Below are 18,383 nucleotides of genomic sequence, written 5' to 3' on the forward strand. Positions count from 1 at the left end.
AGGCTCCGTTCAGAACGGATCCGTCTGCATTATTTTTAGCATAGAACAGCTAAGTGTGAAAATAGCCTAGTACGGATCCGTCCAGACTTTCAATGTAAAGTCAATGGGGGACGGATCCGCTTGAAGATTGAGCCACATTGTGGCATCTTCAAACGGATCCGTCCCCATTGACTTACATTGAAAGTCTGGACGGATCCGTACGGATCCGCACGCCTCCGCACGGCCAGGCGGACACCCGAACGCTGCAAGCAGCATTCAGCTGTCCGCCTGTCCGTGCGGAGGCGAGCGGAGCGGAGGCTGAACGCCGCCAGACTGATGCAGTCTGAGCGGATCCGCCTCCATTCAGACTGCATCAGGGCTGGACGGCTGCGTTCGGGTCCGCTCGTGAGCTCCTTCAAACGGAGCTCACGAGCGGAAACCCGAACGCTAGTGTGAAAGTAGCCTTATTGAAACAGAAATCTAAGTGATCTCACCTTTAGAATTTTTCTGGAGACAGGATACAATTAAAGTAAATATCAAACATTACTTGCAATATTAAAATCTTGACTGGAGCAAGCTTTGGAGATAGTGCAGATCAATTGCTTTTGAGGTACAATGTTCAGTACTGTGTAAAAGTTTTAGGCAGGTGTGGAAAAAATTGGGAATATACCAAGTGACAGTGGCTCACCTGCATGTACTAAAAGTGTATAAACAAATGGAAGTAAAATTGGAGGGTGGTCAAAAATATCAGAAAGTCAAATGGAGTTTGGATATATTTAAAAAAAACTTATTATAATAAAAAGTAGGAATAAATGGTTCTTATAAAACACTAGACTGTGATCTCAATACAGTGCTTGTACCCTATTTCAGGGAGACCCTACTATGGATCCCTGTGTAGATGGTCCACGCAGATATCAGTGCTCTCCCCTTAGTAGTGGGATTGTGATATTGTACCTAGCACTGTTTCCACCTGGAGCATCACCCCAGCGATGATAGCAGAGGATAATGCCGTAAACTAACAATATTGTACAATATAACACAAATAAATAGAAAAAAAACAAAAATCTATAAAATATTAAAATTAAAAATAATTAATGATATGAATGATAATTTGCCAAGTAAAATGTTGCAGCGGAACACAAAGCCGCAGCATACAATGGATAGCTAATTAGGAATCCTCCAAATGATAGTATAGTGTGGAAAAGTGAAAACTCAGCTCTGAAAAAGCTTTTATGCAGACGGATCTGCGGATCCGTCTGTGTAAAAGTAGACTACGGCCACGGACCACGGACGGTAGGGGGGGAGGCCGCACACTGTGCCACCAATGAGTTAAATACAATAGAGGGAGGGAGGGGGGCCGCACACTGTGCTACCAATGATATAAATACAATAGAGGGAGGGGGGCCCAAACTGTGCCACCAATGATATAAATACAATAGAGGGAGGGGAAGCCGGGGGGGGGGGGGCACACACTGTGCCACCAATGAGTTAAATACAATAGAGGGAGGGAGGGGAGAGGCCGCACTAGCCTTCTTATAGGGGGCTATGATACGCACAATTAATTTAATTGTACGGATCACAGCCCCCTGTAAGAGATTGGGTGCTGTTAGAATATACTGTCGGAAGTGAAAACTCAGCTCTGAAAAAGCTTTTATGCAGACGGATCTGCAGATCCGTCTGTGTAAAAGTAGCCTATGGCCACGGACAACGGACGCAGATGCCAATCTTGTGTGCATCCGTGTTTTTTCACGGACCAATTGACTTGAATGGGTCCGTGAACTGTTGTCCGTCAAAAAAATAGGACAGGTCTTATTTTTTTGACGGACAGGCAACACGGATCATGGATGCGGCTGCAAAACGGCGCATTTTCCTATTTTTCCACGGACCCATTGAAAGTCAATGGGTCCGTGAAAAAAAACGGAAAATGGCACAACGGTCGTGTGCATGAGGCCTTAATAGTTTCTTTTTATTTTTGCTACCAAATAATAAAATGCAAAGTGAATGAACAAAAGAGAAATCAAAATCAAATCAATATTTGGTGTGACCACTCTGCCTTCAAAACAGCATTAATTCTTCTAGGTACACTTGCACACAGTTTATTTAGGAACTCAGCAGAGGTTGTTCCAAGCATCTTGGTGAACTAACTTCAGATCATATGTGGATGTAGGCTTGCTCAATTCCTTTCTGTCTCTTCCCAGGCAAACTCAATTAAATCGGAGCTCTGTGGGGGCCATATCATCACTTCAAGGACTCCTTGTTCTTCTTAACACTGAAGATGGTTCTTAATGATGATGGCTAAATGTTTAGGGTCATTGGCTGCAGAATAAATTTTGAACCAATCAGGCGCCTCCCTGATGCTATTGCATGATGGATAAGTATCTGACTAGATCACTCAGCATTGAGGACAGCATTAATCCTCACCTGAACAAATCTAAGATTTCTCTTTTGTTCATTCACTTTGTATTTTGTCAATTGATAAAAATAAATTATTAACACTTCTATCTTTAAAGCATTTTTACTTTGCAGCATTTTCCACACCTGTCTACAACTTTTTCACAGTACTTTAGTTGGAAGAAATTAGGATATGTTTGCCTGGCCACTTTCTATAAGTTGTATCCAAGCCAGTCTTTGAATATATGTCTTTGCTCGGAATGTCACTTTATCGTACAGTACCAGGGCTTCCACCTGAATAATGGTCATGAGCAAATAACTAACAATTTTCTCAGTAATGTGCAATGTGGGGTAACTGTTTTAGAGTATGTGGCTTTCCCTGTCCTTTGCCAAATTACAAATGGAAAAAAACAAGTGAAAAAATGGGTTAAAAAGCACCAAAATATAGCGTATTGTTATTGTAAACAAAAATGTATTGTTATTGTAAACCAAACACTGTTGGTAGAGTACATGAAAATAACAGCGTATATACTGTAGTGCTGATGAAACGATACAATACCAATACCAAATAATCATAGACTTGGTGATCTCTGTTAAACATTATTGTCAATAGTTTAAAATAAATTAACACATTTAGTTTAAAATAAATGAACATATTTAGTTTAAAAAAAATTAACATATACCATTAAGATACAGTGAAATATCTTTGAGATAACCAGTCAAAATTGCAGAGAAAAAAAGTCCTCCAGATTGGCATTCCTCTTGGGAGCATTTTCTGCAGTAAGGCCTCATGCACACGACAGTATTTTTTCACGGTCCGCAAAACGGGGTTCCGTTGGTCCGTGACTGTTTTTGGAGGATCCACGGACATGAAAAAAAAGCCGTTTTGGTGTCCGCCTGGCCGTGCGGAGCCAAACAGATCCGTCCTGAATTACAATGCAAGTCAAAGGGGACGGATCCGTTTGACGTTGACACAATATGGTGCAATTGCAAACGGTTCCGTCCCCATTGACTTTCAATGTAAAGTCAGGAATCCCTTTTATACTATTAGAGTTTTCTCCAATCCGATGGTATATTTTAACTTGAAGCATCCCCATCACCATGGGAACGCCTCTATGTTAGAATATACCATCGGATTTGAGTTACATCGTGAAAACTCATATCAGACAGTATATTCTAACACAGAGGCATTCCCATGGTGATGGGGACGCTTCTAGTTAGAATATACTACAAACTGTGTACATGACTGCCCCTTGCTGCCTGGCAGCACCCGATCTCTTACAGGGGGCTATGATACGCACAATTAACCCCTCAGGTGCCGCACCTGAAGGGGTTAATTGTGCGTATCATATCCTCCTGTAAGAGATCAGGGGCTGCCAGGCAGCAGGGGGCAGACCCCCCTCCCTCCCCAGTTTGAATATCATTGGTGGCCAGTGCGCCCCCCCTCCCTCCTTCTATTGTATTATCATTAGTGGCACAGTGTGCAGACCCCCCCGGCCCCCCCTCCCTCCCTCTATTGTATTTAACTCATTGGTGGTACAGTGTGCGGCCCCCCCGGCCCCCCCTCCCTCCCTCTCTCTATTGTATTTAATTCATTGGTGGCACAGTGTGCGCCCCCCCCTCCCCGGCCCCCCCTCTATTGTATTCATCTCATTGGTGGCAGCGGAGAGTTCTGATCGGAGTCCCAGTTAATCGCTGGGGCTCCGATCGGTAACCATGGCAACCAGGACGCTACTGCAGTCCTGGTTGCCATGGTTACTTAGCAATATTAGAAGCATCATACTTGCCTGCTGGCTGCTGCGATGTCTGTGACTGGCCGGGAGCTCCTCCTACTGGTAAGTGACAGGTCTGTGCGGTGCATTGCTTAATGACCTGTCACTTACCAGTAGGAGGAGCTCCCGGCCGGACACAGACATCGCAGCTCGCAGGTAAGTAAAATGCTTCTACAAATTGCTAAGTAACCATGGCAACCGGGACTGCAGTAGCACTGGCCACCAATGAGTTAAAAACAGGGGGGGAGGTCTGCCCCCTGCTGCCAGGCAGCAGGGGGCAGTCATGTACGCAGTTATTTTAGTATATTCTAACCTGAAGCGTCCCCATCACCATGGGAACGCCTCTGTGTTAGAATATACAGTCGGATCTGAGTTTTCACAAAGTGAAAACTCAGCTCTGAAAAAGCTTTTATGCAGACGGAACTGCGGATCCGTCTGTGTAAAAGTAGCCTACGGCCACGGACCACGGACGGTGGGGGGGGAGGCCGCACACTGTGCCACCAATGAGTTAAATACAATAGAGGGAGGGAGGGGGGCCGCACACTGTGCCACCAATGATATAAATACAATAGAGGGAGGGGAAGCCCGGGGGGGGGGGCGCAAACTGTGCCACCAATGATATAAATACAATAGAGGGAGGGGGGGCCGGGGGGGCGCACACTGTGCCACCAATGAGTTAAATACAATAGAGGGAGGGAGGGGGGGCCGCACTGGCCACCAGTGATATAAATACAATAGAGGGAGGGAGGGGGGGGGGGGGCCGCACTGGCCACCAATGAAATTGAAACTGGGGAGGGAGGGGGGTCTTCCCCCTGCTGCCTGGCAGCCCCGGATCTCTTACAGGGGGCTATGATACGCACAATTAAGTTAATTGTGCGGATCACAGCCCCCTGTAAGAGATCGGGTGCTGCCAGGCAGCAGGGGGCAGTCATGTACACAGTTCGTAGTATATTCTAACTAGAAGCGTCCCCATCACTATGGGAACGCCTCTGTGTTAGAATATACTGTGTTAGAATATACGAAGTGAAAACTCGGCTCTGAAAAAGCTTTTATGCAGACGGATCTTCGGATCCGTCTGTATGAAAGTAACCTACGGCCACGGATCACGGACACGGATGCCAATCTTGTGTGCATCCGTGTTTTTTCACGGACCCATTGACTTGAATGGGTCCGTGAACCATTGTCCATCAAAAAAATAGGACAGGTCATATTTTTTTGACGGACAGGATACACGGATCACTGATGCGGCTGCAAAATGGTGCATTTTCCGATTTTTCCACGGACCCATTAAAAGTCAATGGGTCAGCAAAAAAAACTGAAAACGGCGCAATGGCCACGGATGCACACAACGGTCGTGTGCATGAGGCCTAATACAGATCTACGGTAATACTGCCGATAAGGAGTCCAGATCGTTATTTTATTCCCCCACTGTCAGTGCTCAAAACATTGCTGAAATGCATTGTCAGGACTGCTGTGCGCACACACAGGACTCCTCTCCATTATATTAGCACAGCAGACCAGACTCTGTATTTGGCTGCTTTCACACAAGCGTATTGAAATCCCTTCGCATTATGGCACTGGATTATGCATGGATTCCAGATGATATACCATCAGTATTGCTCCAAGATTTCATCAGGATTTATATGTGTATTCTTTCCTCCCTGTATTTGTGATGCACCTCCACAGACTATAATGTGGGTATTTGGAAACAAATACAAACAAAACTCAGACATTCTGCGGATTTAAAATACTTAAGGAAATTACACGCCCATATGAATATCCCGATTCATTAACATTTCCAGCAGATTCCGGTACATAAAATCCCGCCCAGATATATTGATTGCAAATGCACTTGTGTGAAAAACTTGAGCACAAACAGCAGGGAAATGAGGGGCAGTAGGAAAAAAAAATGGCACTCTAGATTTCTTTTCTACAGTACTAACCATGTAATATTGCAGATAATAGTGAAACATGTTGAGACATCTCTTCAAACAAAAGCTGTAATATACATAGATTATATGGGAATTTTATAATTTTTTTTTTTTTTTAGTTCATGATTGTTTATTTTTTATGGGGGACCACCATTCTGCCTAAAGCCTAGTTCACACAGTCAGTATTTGGTCAGTGATTTCCATGAGTGATTTTGAGCCAAAACTAGGAGAAGGTCAAAAACCTGCAAATTATTCTATGATACCTGATCTCTATGTAGGCTTAACTCCTGGTTTTGACTAAGGGTACTTGCGTTATTATTTTCCAATATTGAAATCCAGTAAAGGGTCTCAATACCGGAAAAAACGCATCAGTTTTGTCCCAGTGCATTCTGAATGGAAAGTAATCCGTTCAGTATGCATCAGGATGTCTTCCGTTCCGTCCCATGTATGGTATTTGACCAGACAAAACCCCAGAACACTACCGCACTTGCCGGCATTAATTTTTATTGAAATGTATTAATGCCGGATCCGGTACCAAGTGTTCTTGAAATTGCCGCATTGCATCGGTTTTCCGGTCTGCCCATGCACAGTTCTTTCTAGCTTTGAAAATATTTAATACCAGAATCGTTATTCCGGATGATACTGACAAGACGGATATGATATTTAAATGCCTAAGTCTAACGACTCTGGATTCGGGGAAAAAAAGATATATATACGTTTGCATACAGATTTCCGGATCCGGCAGGCAGTTCAGACAACGGAAGTGCCTGCCGGATTCTTCTAACGCTAGTGTGAAAGTACCCTAAAAAGTACTGATGGAAATCACTGAAGAGTAAATTAGGTTTAAAGGTCCTTTTACACAGGAAGATTAATTGAGAAAGCAAGCACCAATTGACAATGTAAGAAATCCATTAATATTCACAAGATAGGTGTATCTAACAATGTTTTTTATGCAACTTCAGTCATTTGTGACATCACTTGTTTTTTCTATTGTTTGCATTAACAATGACTAGCAAATGCTTGTTTACGTGCTAAATTAGCGCTGGTCGTCTGAACATTTTTGTGCTGGACAATGATGGGGAAACGTTTTCGCCATCTAATGATTACCCAGTGTAAAAGGTGCTTAAACGTTTGAACTTTGCTTTACAGCAGCCACATAAACATAAGAAATCCCATTCAGACAATGACCTATTGACATCTATGGGAGAGGACAGTGTTTTTTTTTTATACCCTGTGAAACATGCAGAGGTCACTGACAATGGAACAGAGCTTACACTTAGGGCTCATGCACATGACCGTCGCCTATTTTGCAGTCCGCAAATTGCGGATCAGCAAAACATGGATACCGTCTGATATTGCATTTTGCGGAACGGAACATCTAGACCACAATAGACTAGCCCTACCCTTGTCCATAAGGCCCCTTTCACACGAGTGAGTTTTCCGTGCGGGTACTATGCGTGACATGACTGAATCCTGAACCAAACATTTTAATAGGTCTGTGTACATGAGCGTTGTTTTTCACGCATTACTTCTGTATTGCGTGAAAATCGCAGCATGTTCTATATTCTGCGTTCTTTACGCAGCCCTGGTCCCATAGCAGTTAAGTGGGCTATGTGAAAAACACAATGCATTTTTCACTGATAGTTGCTAAGTGATTTGGTTTGTAAACCTTCAGTTTTTTATCACACCCGTGAAAAACGCATTGCAGAGAAAACGGACTGAATTTGCTTGCAAAATGGTGCGGGTTTCACTGAACGCACCCTGACCTAATCCGTCACACTCGTGTGAAAGGGGCCTTAGGCCTCATGCACACGACCGTTGTTTCATTCTGTGTCCGTTGTTCCGTTTTCTTGTGATTTTCTGCGGACCCATTGACTTTCAATGGGTCCGTTGAAAACTCGGCTAATGCGCCGTTTGTCGTCCGTGATCCGTGGTTTCAGTCTGTCCAAAAAATAGAACCTGTCCTAATTTTCTTCACGGAAAATGGTTCGCGGACCCATTCAAGTCAATGGGACCGTGAAAAAACGCGGAGGCACACAAGATTGTCGTCCGCGTCCGTTTTTTTCCTATCACTTGCATGGCAAACTTGACTTAGATTTTTTTTTTTACTTTACTTCATGTCTGGAGAGCCTCCAAAAATAAAGGAAGACACACGGAAACAAAAACAGATCACGGAACAACGGAACCCCATTTTGCGGAATGGAACAAAACAAGAGTCGTGTGCATGAGGCCTTAATGTCAATGATATAGTCCTGTTTTAGGGTACTTTCACACTTGCGGCAGAGGATCCGGCAATCCGGACGCAAACGGATGGCATTTGTCAGACTGATCGGGATGCGGATTAGTCTGACAAATGCATTGAAATACCGGATCCGTCTCTCCAGATCCGTGTTTTTTTTTGTTTTGTTTTTCATGCACTGTGCATGCACGGAACGGAAGAACGGATCCGTCAATGCAGCAATTTTAATGCTGGATCCAGCACTAATATATTTCAATGGCGGATCCGGCATACTGGCAAGTGTTCAGGATTTTTGCCCGGAGAGAAAACTTAAGAGGGACTGAACTGATGCATACTGAACAGAATGCTCTCCATTCAGAATGCATTAGGATAAAACTGATCAGTTTGTTTCCGGTATTGAGCCCCTAGGACGGAACTCAATACTGGAAAAGTTAAAACACTAGGGTAAAAGTACCCTTATCTGCCTATAGCTTTATACAGTAATAGAGTTGTTACTGTTCAGATTCTATCTGATTGGGCAAGCTAGACCCCTTTTTCTTTTCACCAGTTTTAATGCATTTACTCACAGTATGCCATATTTTTGTCTTTATACAGAAAATCATTTATTTTTATTTTTATATCAACAAAATTTATACAAACACCATACAGATAAGAGCAATTTACAAAGAACATTTTATACATATAATCCCAAATCCCACCCACCCCATCCCCAAGGCCAAGGAGGAGAGAAATTATATAGTCCTGTTTTATCTGCCTATAGTTTTATAATAGAGTTGTTACTGTTAAAATTCCATCTGATTGGGCAGCTAGGCTTCACCAGTTTTAATGCATCTACCACAGTGTGCCATATTTTTGTCTTTATTCAGAAAATCTTTTTTTTTAAACAGAAATTTTATTAAATTCCCTACTTCAGCAAAAGATAGAAGAAAACTATTCGATACAGCTGTAGAGAGGTGGCCTTAAAGGGAACCTGTCGCTTTGAACATGTCTGATCTGCAGGCAGCATGTTATAGAGCAGGAGAAGATGAGCAGATTGATATATAGTTTTGTGGTAAAAATTCTGTATGACGATATGCACAGTATAACTTACTGCATTTCATTTAAATCCCAGTTTTATGCTTAGCAGTCCAGTATGCAGTCCTCCTCAGTAATTGACTGATTTCTCTGTATACACATGCATTTGATGTAAGCTGTAGCAGAGGTTTAAATGAATAAAATATAATCTTATTAGCTCCTCTTGCTATATAACAGGCTGTCCACAGCTCAGCCACCATTTTCAACAAGGCAGGTGTATGTTAGTTATAGGGGTTCTCCAAGAATTAAGACATATTCCCTAGCCATGAGAACTGGGGAGTTGTGGTCAAGGATATGCCATGCTGCTTCAAAGTTTATGGGATAAATATAGCTGAGGACTGTAGGTTAATTTTGTGCTAAATAATTTCCTAGTTTATCTTTATAAGATTTGTAGCTGTAAATTCTGTTGCCCTTCACACTGCCTCCAGCTTTAGTATTAATGCACTTTTAAACCAAATGAAAGTTTATTTATGTGAACATACTTACCAACACCTTTGACACATTCCACACCAGTCACATTTTCACCACCAATGGCAACAAAAGAATCAAACACGTTATACAGTACCTGAAATAAAACATGCATTTAAGATTAGTATGAAAGATACTTAGAATTGTTTTCTTGTATATTGACATTTTCTATTATGTTAGTCTTTGTATGTTTTAATTAAATGTAAAATAAAATCATCACCCCTTCAACACCCCCCCCCCCCCCCACAAAAAAAAAAATGGCATGAGAAGTTAGTGCTGGTTTGCACATAGTCCAGGGTTGCCAACCATTCACGAATTTCTGGACAATCCGTAAAAATAGGCAACTTTGTGTCCATGAAAAAATATAGATGCGTCTGTGATTTTATTTGAGGCTGGTTGTACTTGACTGTGCTCTTTTGGTGGTAATTTTCAAACATTACATCTCACAGTAAATCCTGGTAATTTATTTTCAGTATATTGAGCTATAGACACGTATTATAATGTTTATCATTCATTATGATTTTCCAATTTGTCCATTAAAATGTTGACTCTTCTTTGATTTATTAGACAAGATGTCTAGAAAAAAGAAAAATTCTGGTTGTCAAACCTGACCCCATCTCTATTCGGTTAGCTCTGGTCTAATTCTTTGATTGTGGGGTAGAGATTCTTGCTTAGTTTCTCACCCCCTTATGAATATGCAGCCCAACTGGCAAGTCTCTTAACAAGGACCCCAAAAGTATCAATATAATGGCATCAGGTACCAAAGTATCTATATCCACCATATAAAGAGTCCTATATCTTGATGCCCCTAAAGATAGTTACTGTATACAAGAAAGAATCTTCTATGCAACAAAAAAAGCCAGACTGAAGTTTGTAGGTCATCATTAAGATAAAGACCTAGCCTTTTGAAGAAGTAATTTTAGTCAGTATGGTCTGTTAAAGTATAATGATTACCAGTTCTATGTTTGTGTATTTTCCTGAGAACACTCCAGTACCATCTCATCATCCCTCTAGCCTCTGCAATGAACTAGAGCTATACCTAAGAATTTCTTCACATGGGGCAATATTAAAGCCACTTTCTGGTTACTGTTGACCAATGTGTTTGTGAGATGATTATATGGTACTTACTAAGCCTTTGTTTTTGTACTCTGCACCATGATATATAGTTCATAAGGTATGCTGGCTGTTTTGCCAAGTCTTTTGTGCTGTCCACACAGAGGTCTTGTCAATAAACATGGCTGCTGATGGAAGATTAATTGACCAGACAAATCACCTCAATGTAATGTTTGCTCCATTCAAATATACTGCTCCTGCCATCTGTACTTTACTATTGGGAGATTAGTGAAGGTGGAATGTGTTTGGAGGCAGCTGAGTGATGTGTCTGGTCACATCACACTCCATTAGCAGCCATCTTATGGACAGGAGCTCTGTGTGGAAAGCAGAAAAGATTTGGCAAAGAAGGGAACCTACATTATGAAATGTAGAAAAAGGCATAGTTTCAACAAAGGCTACAGTAGTAAGTGTCATACAGTCACATATGTATAAAGATCAGAAAACACATACTGTATTTTTCAGACCATGCAGAAAATGCACAACTAATTTGAAGAATAATAAAGGAAATATTATTATTGCATACGTCCTAATACCACATCAGTATGCTAGCCATAATTCTCCCTCACTTTTACAGCCATATTGCCAGTCATAGTGCCCTCATTATCTTTGTACTATATGCCTAGCCTTCCACAGTTGGTCTAGTACATCCCAGGTCCAGGGGATGGGGACAGTGAGGGTATACAGTATATACAAACTGGAGGTGATGGCAGACCATTATGGTATACAGTATATACAGAGCAGAGGTGATATTGGACAGTGATTGTAGACAATGTATACAGAGCAGAAGTAATATTGGACAGTGAGGGTATACAGTATTGTGTAATGGTCCATTCACATGACTGAATTTCTGGGTCTGCAAAATTGTGGAATAGTTGTGGACGCATTAATTTCAATGGGGTTGAAAAAGATGTGGACAGCACACCATGTGCTGTCTGCATCCATAGTTCAATTCCGCAGCCCCACAAAAAAAAGATAGAGCATGTCCTATTCTTGTCCGCAATCGTGGACATGATTAGGCATTGCTATCATAGGGCTGGTCGTGTGCATTCCGAAATATGCACACAGCCGGTGCATGTGTTTTGCGGATTTGAAATTTGCAGACTTACGGACATGTGAATGGACCTTAATGGGAAATTGGCTACAGATGCTGATGATCATCAATATCAGATTAGTAGGGGTCCAACACCCAGCACCTAACGATCAGCTGTTAAGAGCAGCCATATCACCGGAAACTATACTGTGTACAGAGCATAGCTCTGTACATGTCATAGTGGCCGTGCTGAGGTACTGCAGCTCCGTTTCCATTCAAATGAATGGGAGCTTGCTACCGTATGATGGCACCATACTTTATATATGTATATGGAGGCTTTTGCTTCATACTCTGTATTGTTTTTGGCACCATGGCTAAACGAAACAGCTGATCGGTGGCGCTAGGGGCATTGGAACCTACCAATGTGATATAGATTAACTATTCTGAGGATAGGTGATCAATATCTGCAGCCCAGACTCCCCCTTTAACTGAATTCAGGCTAATGTGAGCACATTTGTACAACAGTCGGTAAGAAGCACTGGCAGGGGAGAAAAGGCACTCTCTCCAGACACCCTCTGATGTGCCTTTTTCCATATCTCTATCTGATCCTGCCTGGAGCAAATACCCCCACCCTTTAGCAAGACCTATGTGCACAGATGCAACATATTTAATATGGAAATATACCAATCTTAGTGATAGTTATAGTAGCAGTGTGTTCCCCCAGCTTGGTTAGCACTTCAACCAAAACTAGAACTTCACTGCGTCTACCAGCCTTTCCTGTTATCTTCGATTTCTTATATCATAACTGGATTTTGCCTGACCCTTGCTATCCAGTACTGATTTTTTACTTGATTCCTTCTCTTAGTATTGCATACATTACATTACAGACATCCCGCGTAGATTAAATATGGTTACTAGTTGATCAAGTACAGACAAAATGGTGCATGACCCATCTCAATATATGATCCAAAAGGGCACTTCACATCCTAAAGATCCTGTCCCTCAAGTTAGATGAACCTGCCTGATCATTCTTCGTGCAACTTGAAAAAGTTTGGAGAGAATTTATATTTTTTTTACTCCAAGGTTACCCATAGTATTTTGCTGGAAAAGGGGACAGCTTCATATGGGAAAATAAATGTCATCATGAGGAAGGAGGATTATTTAGAAATTCTGAACCAAGATATCAAGCAAGAAAGTTGAAACATAGTCATATAGTATCTGTGTCAAAGAATTCCTATAAAGTAGTGCTAAATGGTTCAAAACAAAAAAAGTATTAGAGTAGCCATAACAAAAGCCCTGACACGACTGCCACTGAAAATTTGTGGAATTTACTGACAAAATGTGTCCAAGAAAAGATACCTTCAAACCTGGCCATCTTACATTAGTATTGTCAAGATGAATGGGTGAAGAACAGACATAGATAGAAGCTTGTTGAAGTCTTCCCCAGAGGTTGATTCAATTGAAGCAACTAAAAAGCAATATCACTAAACAAGGAATTGTATGTAAACCTAGCCAATATACAGAACAGACATGAATAGTGAGAAGCTTGTGGCAATTTGAAGCTACAGAAATGCAATGCGATTAAACACAAAGAAATTGCCTCTAAACTTGAAAAACTCATGTAAATAAATCACATATCCTAATTTGCTTAATACAGAAAGTCTATATAGCATGGAATGTGTGGAACAAGTGATATTATTTAATCACTTCAAGATTGAGCCAGTTTTCAGCTTCCTGGAGCCTAATTTTGCAAATAAGTGTCACTTTATGTGGTAGTAACTTTAGAATACGTTTACTTATCCAAGTAATCCTGAGATTTAGATTTTTTGACACATCGTGATTCATGTTAGTGGTAAATTTGGGTCAATATGTTTACAAAATATGCTCCTTAAACTGATTTTAGAAACTTTGCTGACCATTTAGGTGTTCCACAGAAATTAAAGCAAAATGGAGGTGAAATTGAAAAATGTCATAATTTTTTTTGCAGATTTTCCAATTTAACCAATTTTCCCTGTAGCACAGCAAGGATTAACATCAAAACAAACTTCAATATTTATTACCCTGATTCTGCAGTGTGGCCCCCCCCTCCCTCCCTGTATTGTAATAATAGGTTGGTGGCACAGTGTGCGCCCCCCCTCCCTCCCTCTATTGTAATAATTCGTTGGTGGCACAGTGTGCGCCCCCCCCGCCCCCCCTTCCTCCCTCTATTGTAATAATTTGTTGGTGGCACAGTGTGTGCCCCCCATCGGCCCCCCTCCCTCCCTTTATTGTAATAATTCGTTAGTGGCACAGTGTGCGCCCCCCATAGGCCCCCCCTCCCTCTATAGCATTAACAACATTGGTGGCCAGTGTGCGGCCTCCCATCTCCCCCCCCGATCATTGGTGGCAGCGGAGTTCCGATCGGAGTCCCAGTTTAATCGCTGGGGCTCCGATCGGTAACCATGGCAACCAGGACGCTACTGCAGCCCTGGTTGCCATGGTTACTTAGCAATAGTACAATAGTAGAAGATTCATACTTACCTGCGAGCTGCGATGTCTGTGTCCGGCTGGGAGCTCCTCCTACTGGTAAGTGACAGCAATGCGCCGCACAGACCTGTCACTTACCAGTAGGTGGAGCTCCCAGCCGGACACAGACATTGCAGCAGCCAGCAGGTAAGTATGAATCTTCTACTATTGTACTATTGCTAAGTAACCATGGCAACCAGGACTGCAGTAGAGTCCTGGTTGCCATGGTTACCGATCGGAGCCCCAGCGATTAAACTGGGACTCCGATCAGAACTCAGGCCCACACTGTGCCACCAACAAATTATTACAATAGAGGGAGGAAGGGGGGGGGCGGGGGGGGCGCACACTGAGCCACCGACAAATTATTACAATAGAGGGAGGAAGGGGGGGGGCCGGGGGGGCGCACACTGTGCCACCAACAAATTATTACAATAGAGGGAGGAAGGGGGGGGCCGCACTGGCCACCAATGATATTCAAACTGGGGAGGGGGGGGTCTGCCCCCTGCTGCCTGGCAGCCCTGATCTCTTACAGGGGGATATGATAGTACAATTAACCCCTTCAGGTGCCGCACCTGAAGGGGTTAATTGTGCTGATCACGGCCCCCTGTAAGAGATCGGGTGCTGCCAGGCAGCTGGGGGCAGTCTTGTACACAGTTTGTAGTGTATTCTAACTAGAAGCGTCCCCATCACCATGGGAACGCCTCTGCGTTAGAATATACTGTCGGATATGAGTTTTCACGAAGTGAAAACTTAGATCTCAAAAAGCTTTTATGCAGACGGATCTTCGGATCCATCTGTATGAAAGTAACCTACGGCCATGGATCACGGACACGGATGCCAATCTTGTGTGCATCCGTGTTCTTTCACGGACCCATTAACTTAAATGGGTCCGTGAACCGTTGTCCATCCAAAAAATAGGACAGGTCATATTTTTTGGACGGACAGGATACACGGATCACGGTCTCGGCTGCAAAACGGTGCATTTTCCGATTTTTCCACGGACCCATTGAAATTAAATGGGTCCGCGAAAAAAAACGGAAAACGGCACAACGGCCACGGATGCACACAACGGTCGTGTGCATGAGGCCTAAATCAATCAAAAAGTCGTATGTATCCCAAAATGGTAGCAATAAAAACATCACCTCATCTGACAAAAAATTAGCCCCCACACAAGACCATGGCCAGAAAAATAAAAATGTATGGCTCTAAGAAAATTTCTATTTTCTATTCCATCAAGTGAACGGTGTAAAAATAAATAAAAATTATGCCAAAACAGCCTTTTTTTTGTCACCTCACCTCATAAAAAACATAATATCAATTAATAAAAAAGTTGTGTGCACCCCAAAATGGTAGCAATAAAAATGTCACCTCGTCCCGCAAAAAACAAGCCCTCACACAAGACTATAGCCAGAGAAATGTAAAAAATATGGCAACACAAAAACATGATTCTTTTTCTAAGAATGTTTTTTTATTATTCGGTATCGCTGCATCCGTAATGACCTGATCTATAAAAATATCACATGATCTACCCCATCAAGTGAATGGTGTAAAAAAAAAAAAGAAAAAATGTGAAAAATTACACCAAACTTCTTTTTTGTGACTTCACCTCCCCAAAAAATGAGAGAAAATGCAATCAGAAAGCCAAATGCACCCCAAAATGGTGCCAATAAAAACTACAGCTTGTCTTGCACAAAATAAGCCCTCATGCAGCTCATTCAACAAATAAGTAAAAAAAAAGTTATCGCTCTTTTTTATAGCCATGACAGAAAATTCCCTGTTAGAAAATCCAGGTGCTGCTCCTTCCCTTCTGAGCCCTGGCATGACCCCAAATATCAGTTTACGATCTGCCTTAGGGCTCATGCACACAAACGCATTTTCTTTCCGTTCAGTTTTTTTTGCGGACCGTAGGTGGAACCATTCATTTTTTAATGGGTCCGCAAAAAAAATGGGAGTTACTCTGTGTGCATTCCATTTCCGTATGTCCGTATTTCTGTTCCGCAAAAAAGTAGAACATGTCCTATTGTTGTCCGCATTACAGACAAGCATAGTACTGTTCTATTAGGGGACAGCTGTCCAATTTTGCAAAATAAGGAATGCACACGGACATCATTCGTATTTTTTGCCGATTCGTTTTTTGCAGACCGCAAAATACATACGGTGGTGTGCATCAGCCCTTAAAAGCAGAGAGATAAAAATTTAGAAAACAGTGAATTTTTTCTAATTATCATTAACTTTTGGATTTTTTTTTATAAATAAAGGTAAAACATATTGACTCAAATGTGTCAAGTGTCACGAGAAAACAATCTCTGAACTGCTTGGATAACTAAAAGCATTCCAAAGTTATTACCACATAAAGTGACATGTCAGATTTGCAAAATTAGGCCAAGTCAGGAAGGGGGTAAATGGCCTGGTCTGGAAGTTTCTGGAAGTCGTTAAGGAGACCCTGTGGTATCCCATACAGTTGAAACCTGCAAAAAGTGACCCCATTTTTGAGACTACACCAATCACAGAATTTACCAAGGGGTGTAGTGAGCATTTTGACCCCACAGTTGTTTTGCAAAAATTAATGCACAGCAGATGGTGCAAAGTGAAAATGTTTATTTTTCAATAGATATGGCATTTCAGTGCCCAAAATGTTATGACCAGGAGAGCCAATATGAAAAGTAAGCACTTTTATTATTATGCTGTGTTTTCTGGTTTTAGAAACAACCCACATGTGGTCCTAATCTATTGCCTGATAGTATGAGAGGGCTCAGGAATAAAAGAGCATCATTTGCATTGTGAGGCCGATTGTAGTTGCACAGTCCCTGAGGTACCCATATAGTGGAAACCCCCAATAAGTGACCCTATTTTACAAACTACACCCCTCAAGGTATTTATCAAGAAGTGGAGTGAGCATTCTGACACCACAGGGATTTTGCAGAAATTACTATGCAGGAAACTGTGCAAATTCAAAATTGCAAGTTTTCCACAGCTTTTGATACCCAATATACTGTGACCAGCTTGTGCCATTGGATACACACCACACTTTAAATAGTTAGCCATTTGATTGCTTTTTATTTAGCTTTTTCAGAAGCAGGATTATGTCTCATGCACACGACCTTTGTTCTGGTCCGCATCCGAGCCGCAGTTTTTGCGGCTCAGGTGCTGATCCATTCACTTCAATGGCGCCACAAAAGTTGCGGACAGCACTCTGTGTGCTGTCCCCGTCTGTTGCTCCGTTACGTAGCCCCGCAAAAAAAAAATATAACATGTCCTATTCTTGTCCGTTTTGCGGACGAGTATAGGCATTTCTACAATGGGCCGCCTGTTCCGTTCCGCAAATTGCGGAAGGCACACGGACGGCTTCTATGTTTTGCGGATCCGCAATTTGCAGATTGCAAAAAACGAACGGTCGTGTGCCTGAGGCCTTAGGAAAAGGCAGCAATTCTGCCATTGCTTTTTGTGTACATTGTGCACCGTGTAAGAAAAACAAAATGCTAACTTTATTTTGCTGGTCTTGATTACAGAGGTACCAATTTTATATATATATATATATATACTGTTTCTGCCTCCTGTAGGGGGAGCCCTCCAGCAGCAGCATGATTAGCGTGCAGCTGCAATCTATGAACAGATATTTTAAAACGTCCAGTCAGAGATGCATCCTGTTCAGCTTGACGTTTATCGTTTATGGGCGGTCAGATACTGGTTAAAAGAGTTATGCAGTAGTTTAATATTGATGACCTATCCCCACTGATTAGCTGTTTCAAGATGTAGCTGTCATGGCTGAGGATGGGGAAAACCCTCAGCCGTGCGATGCCAGATGGAGTTAGACTGCTCGGCCAGGAAGACAGGATTAGGGAGCAGGTCACCTCCTAACGCGTCCCTAACCTGACCCTAAC

The 18,383-nt window shown here is 42.2% G+C and overlaps 1 protein-coding gene across 1 annotated transcript in view; it reads right to left on the bottom strand.

The window, feature by feature from the left end:
- SLC9A3 (solute carrier family 9 member A3) overlaps positions 1-18,383 on the bottom strand; it is a 251,718-nt gene that overhangs the window by 66,886 nt on the left and 166,449 nt on the right. Inside the window, exon 4 of the mRNA XM_044294736.1 lies at positions 9,873-9,951. Coding sequence (XP_044150671.1) covers positions 9,873-9,951 — 79 coding nt within the window. The remainder of the gene's footprint in view (positions 1-9,872; positions 9,952-18,383) is intronic.

The sequence above is a fragment of the Bufo gargarizans genome, chromosome 5 (assembly GCF_014858855.1).
Source record: "Bufo gargarizans isolate SCDJY-AF-19 chromosome 5, ASM1485885v1, whole genome shotgun sequence".
NCBI classification, from domain to species: domain Eukaryota; kingdom Metazoa; phylum Chordata; class Amphibia; order Anura; family Bufonidae; genus Bufo; species Bufo gargarizans.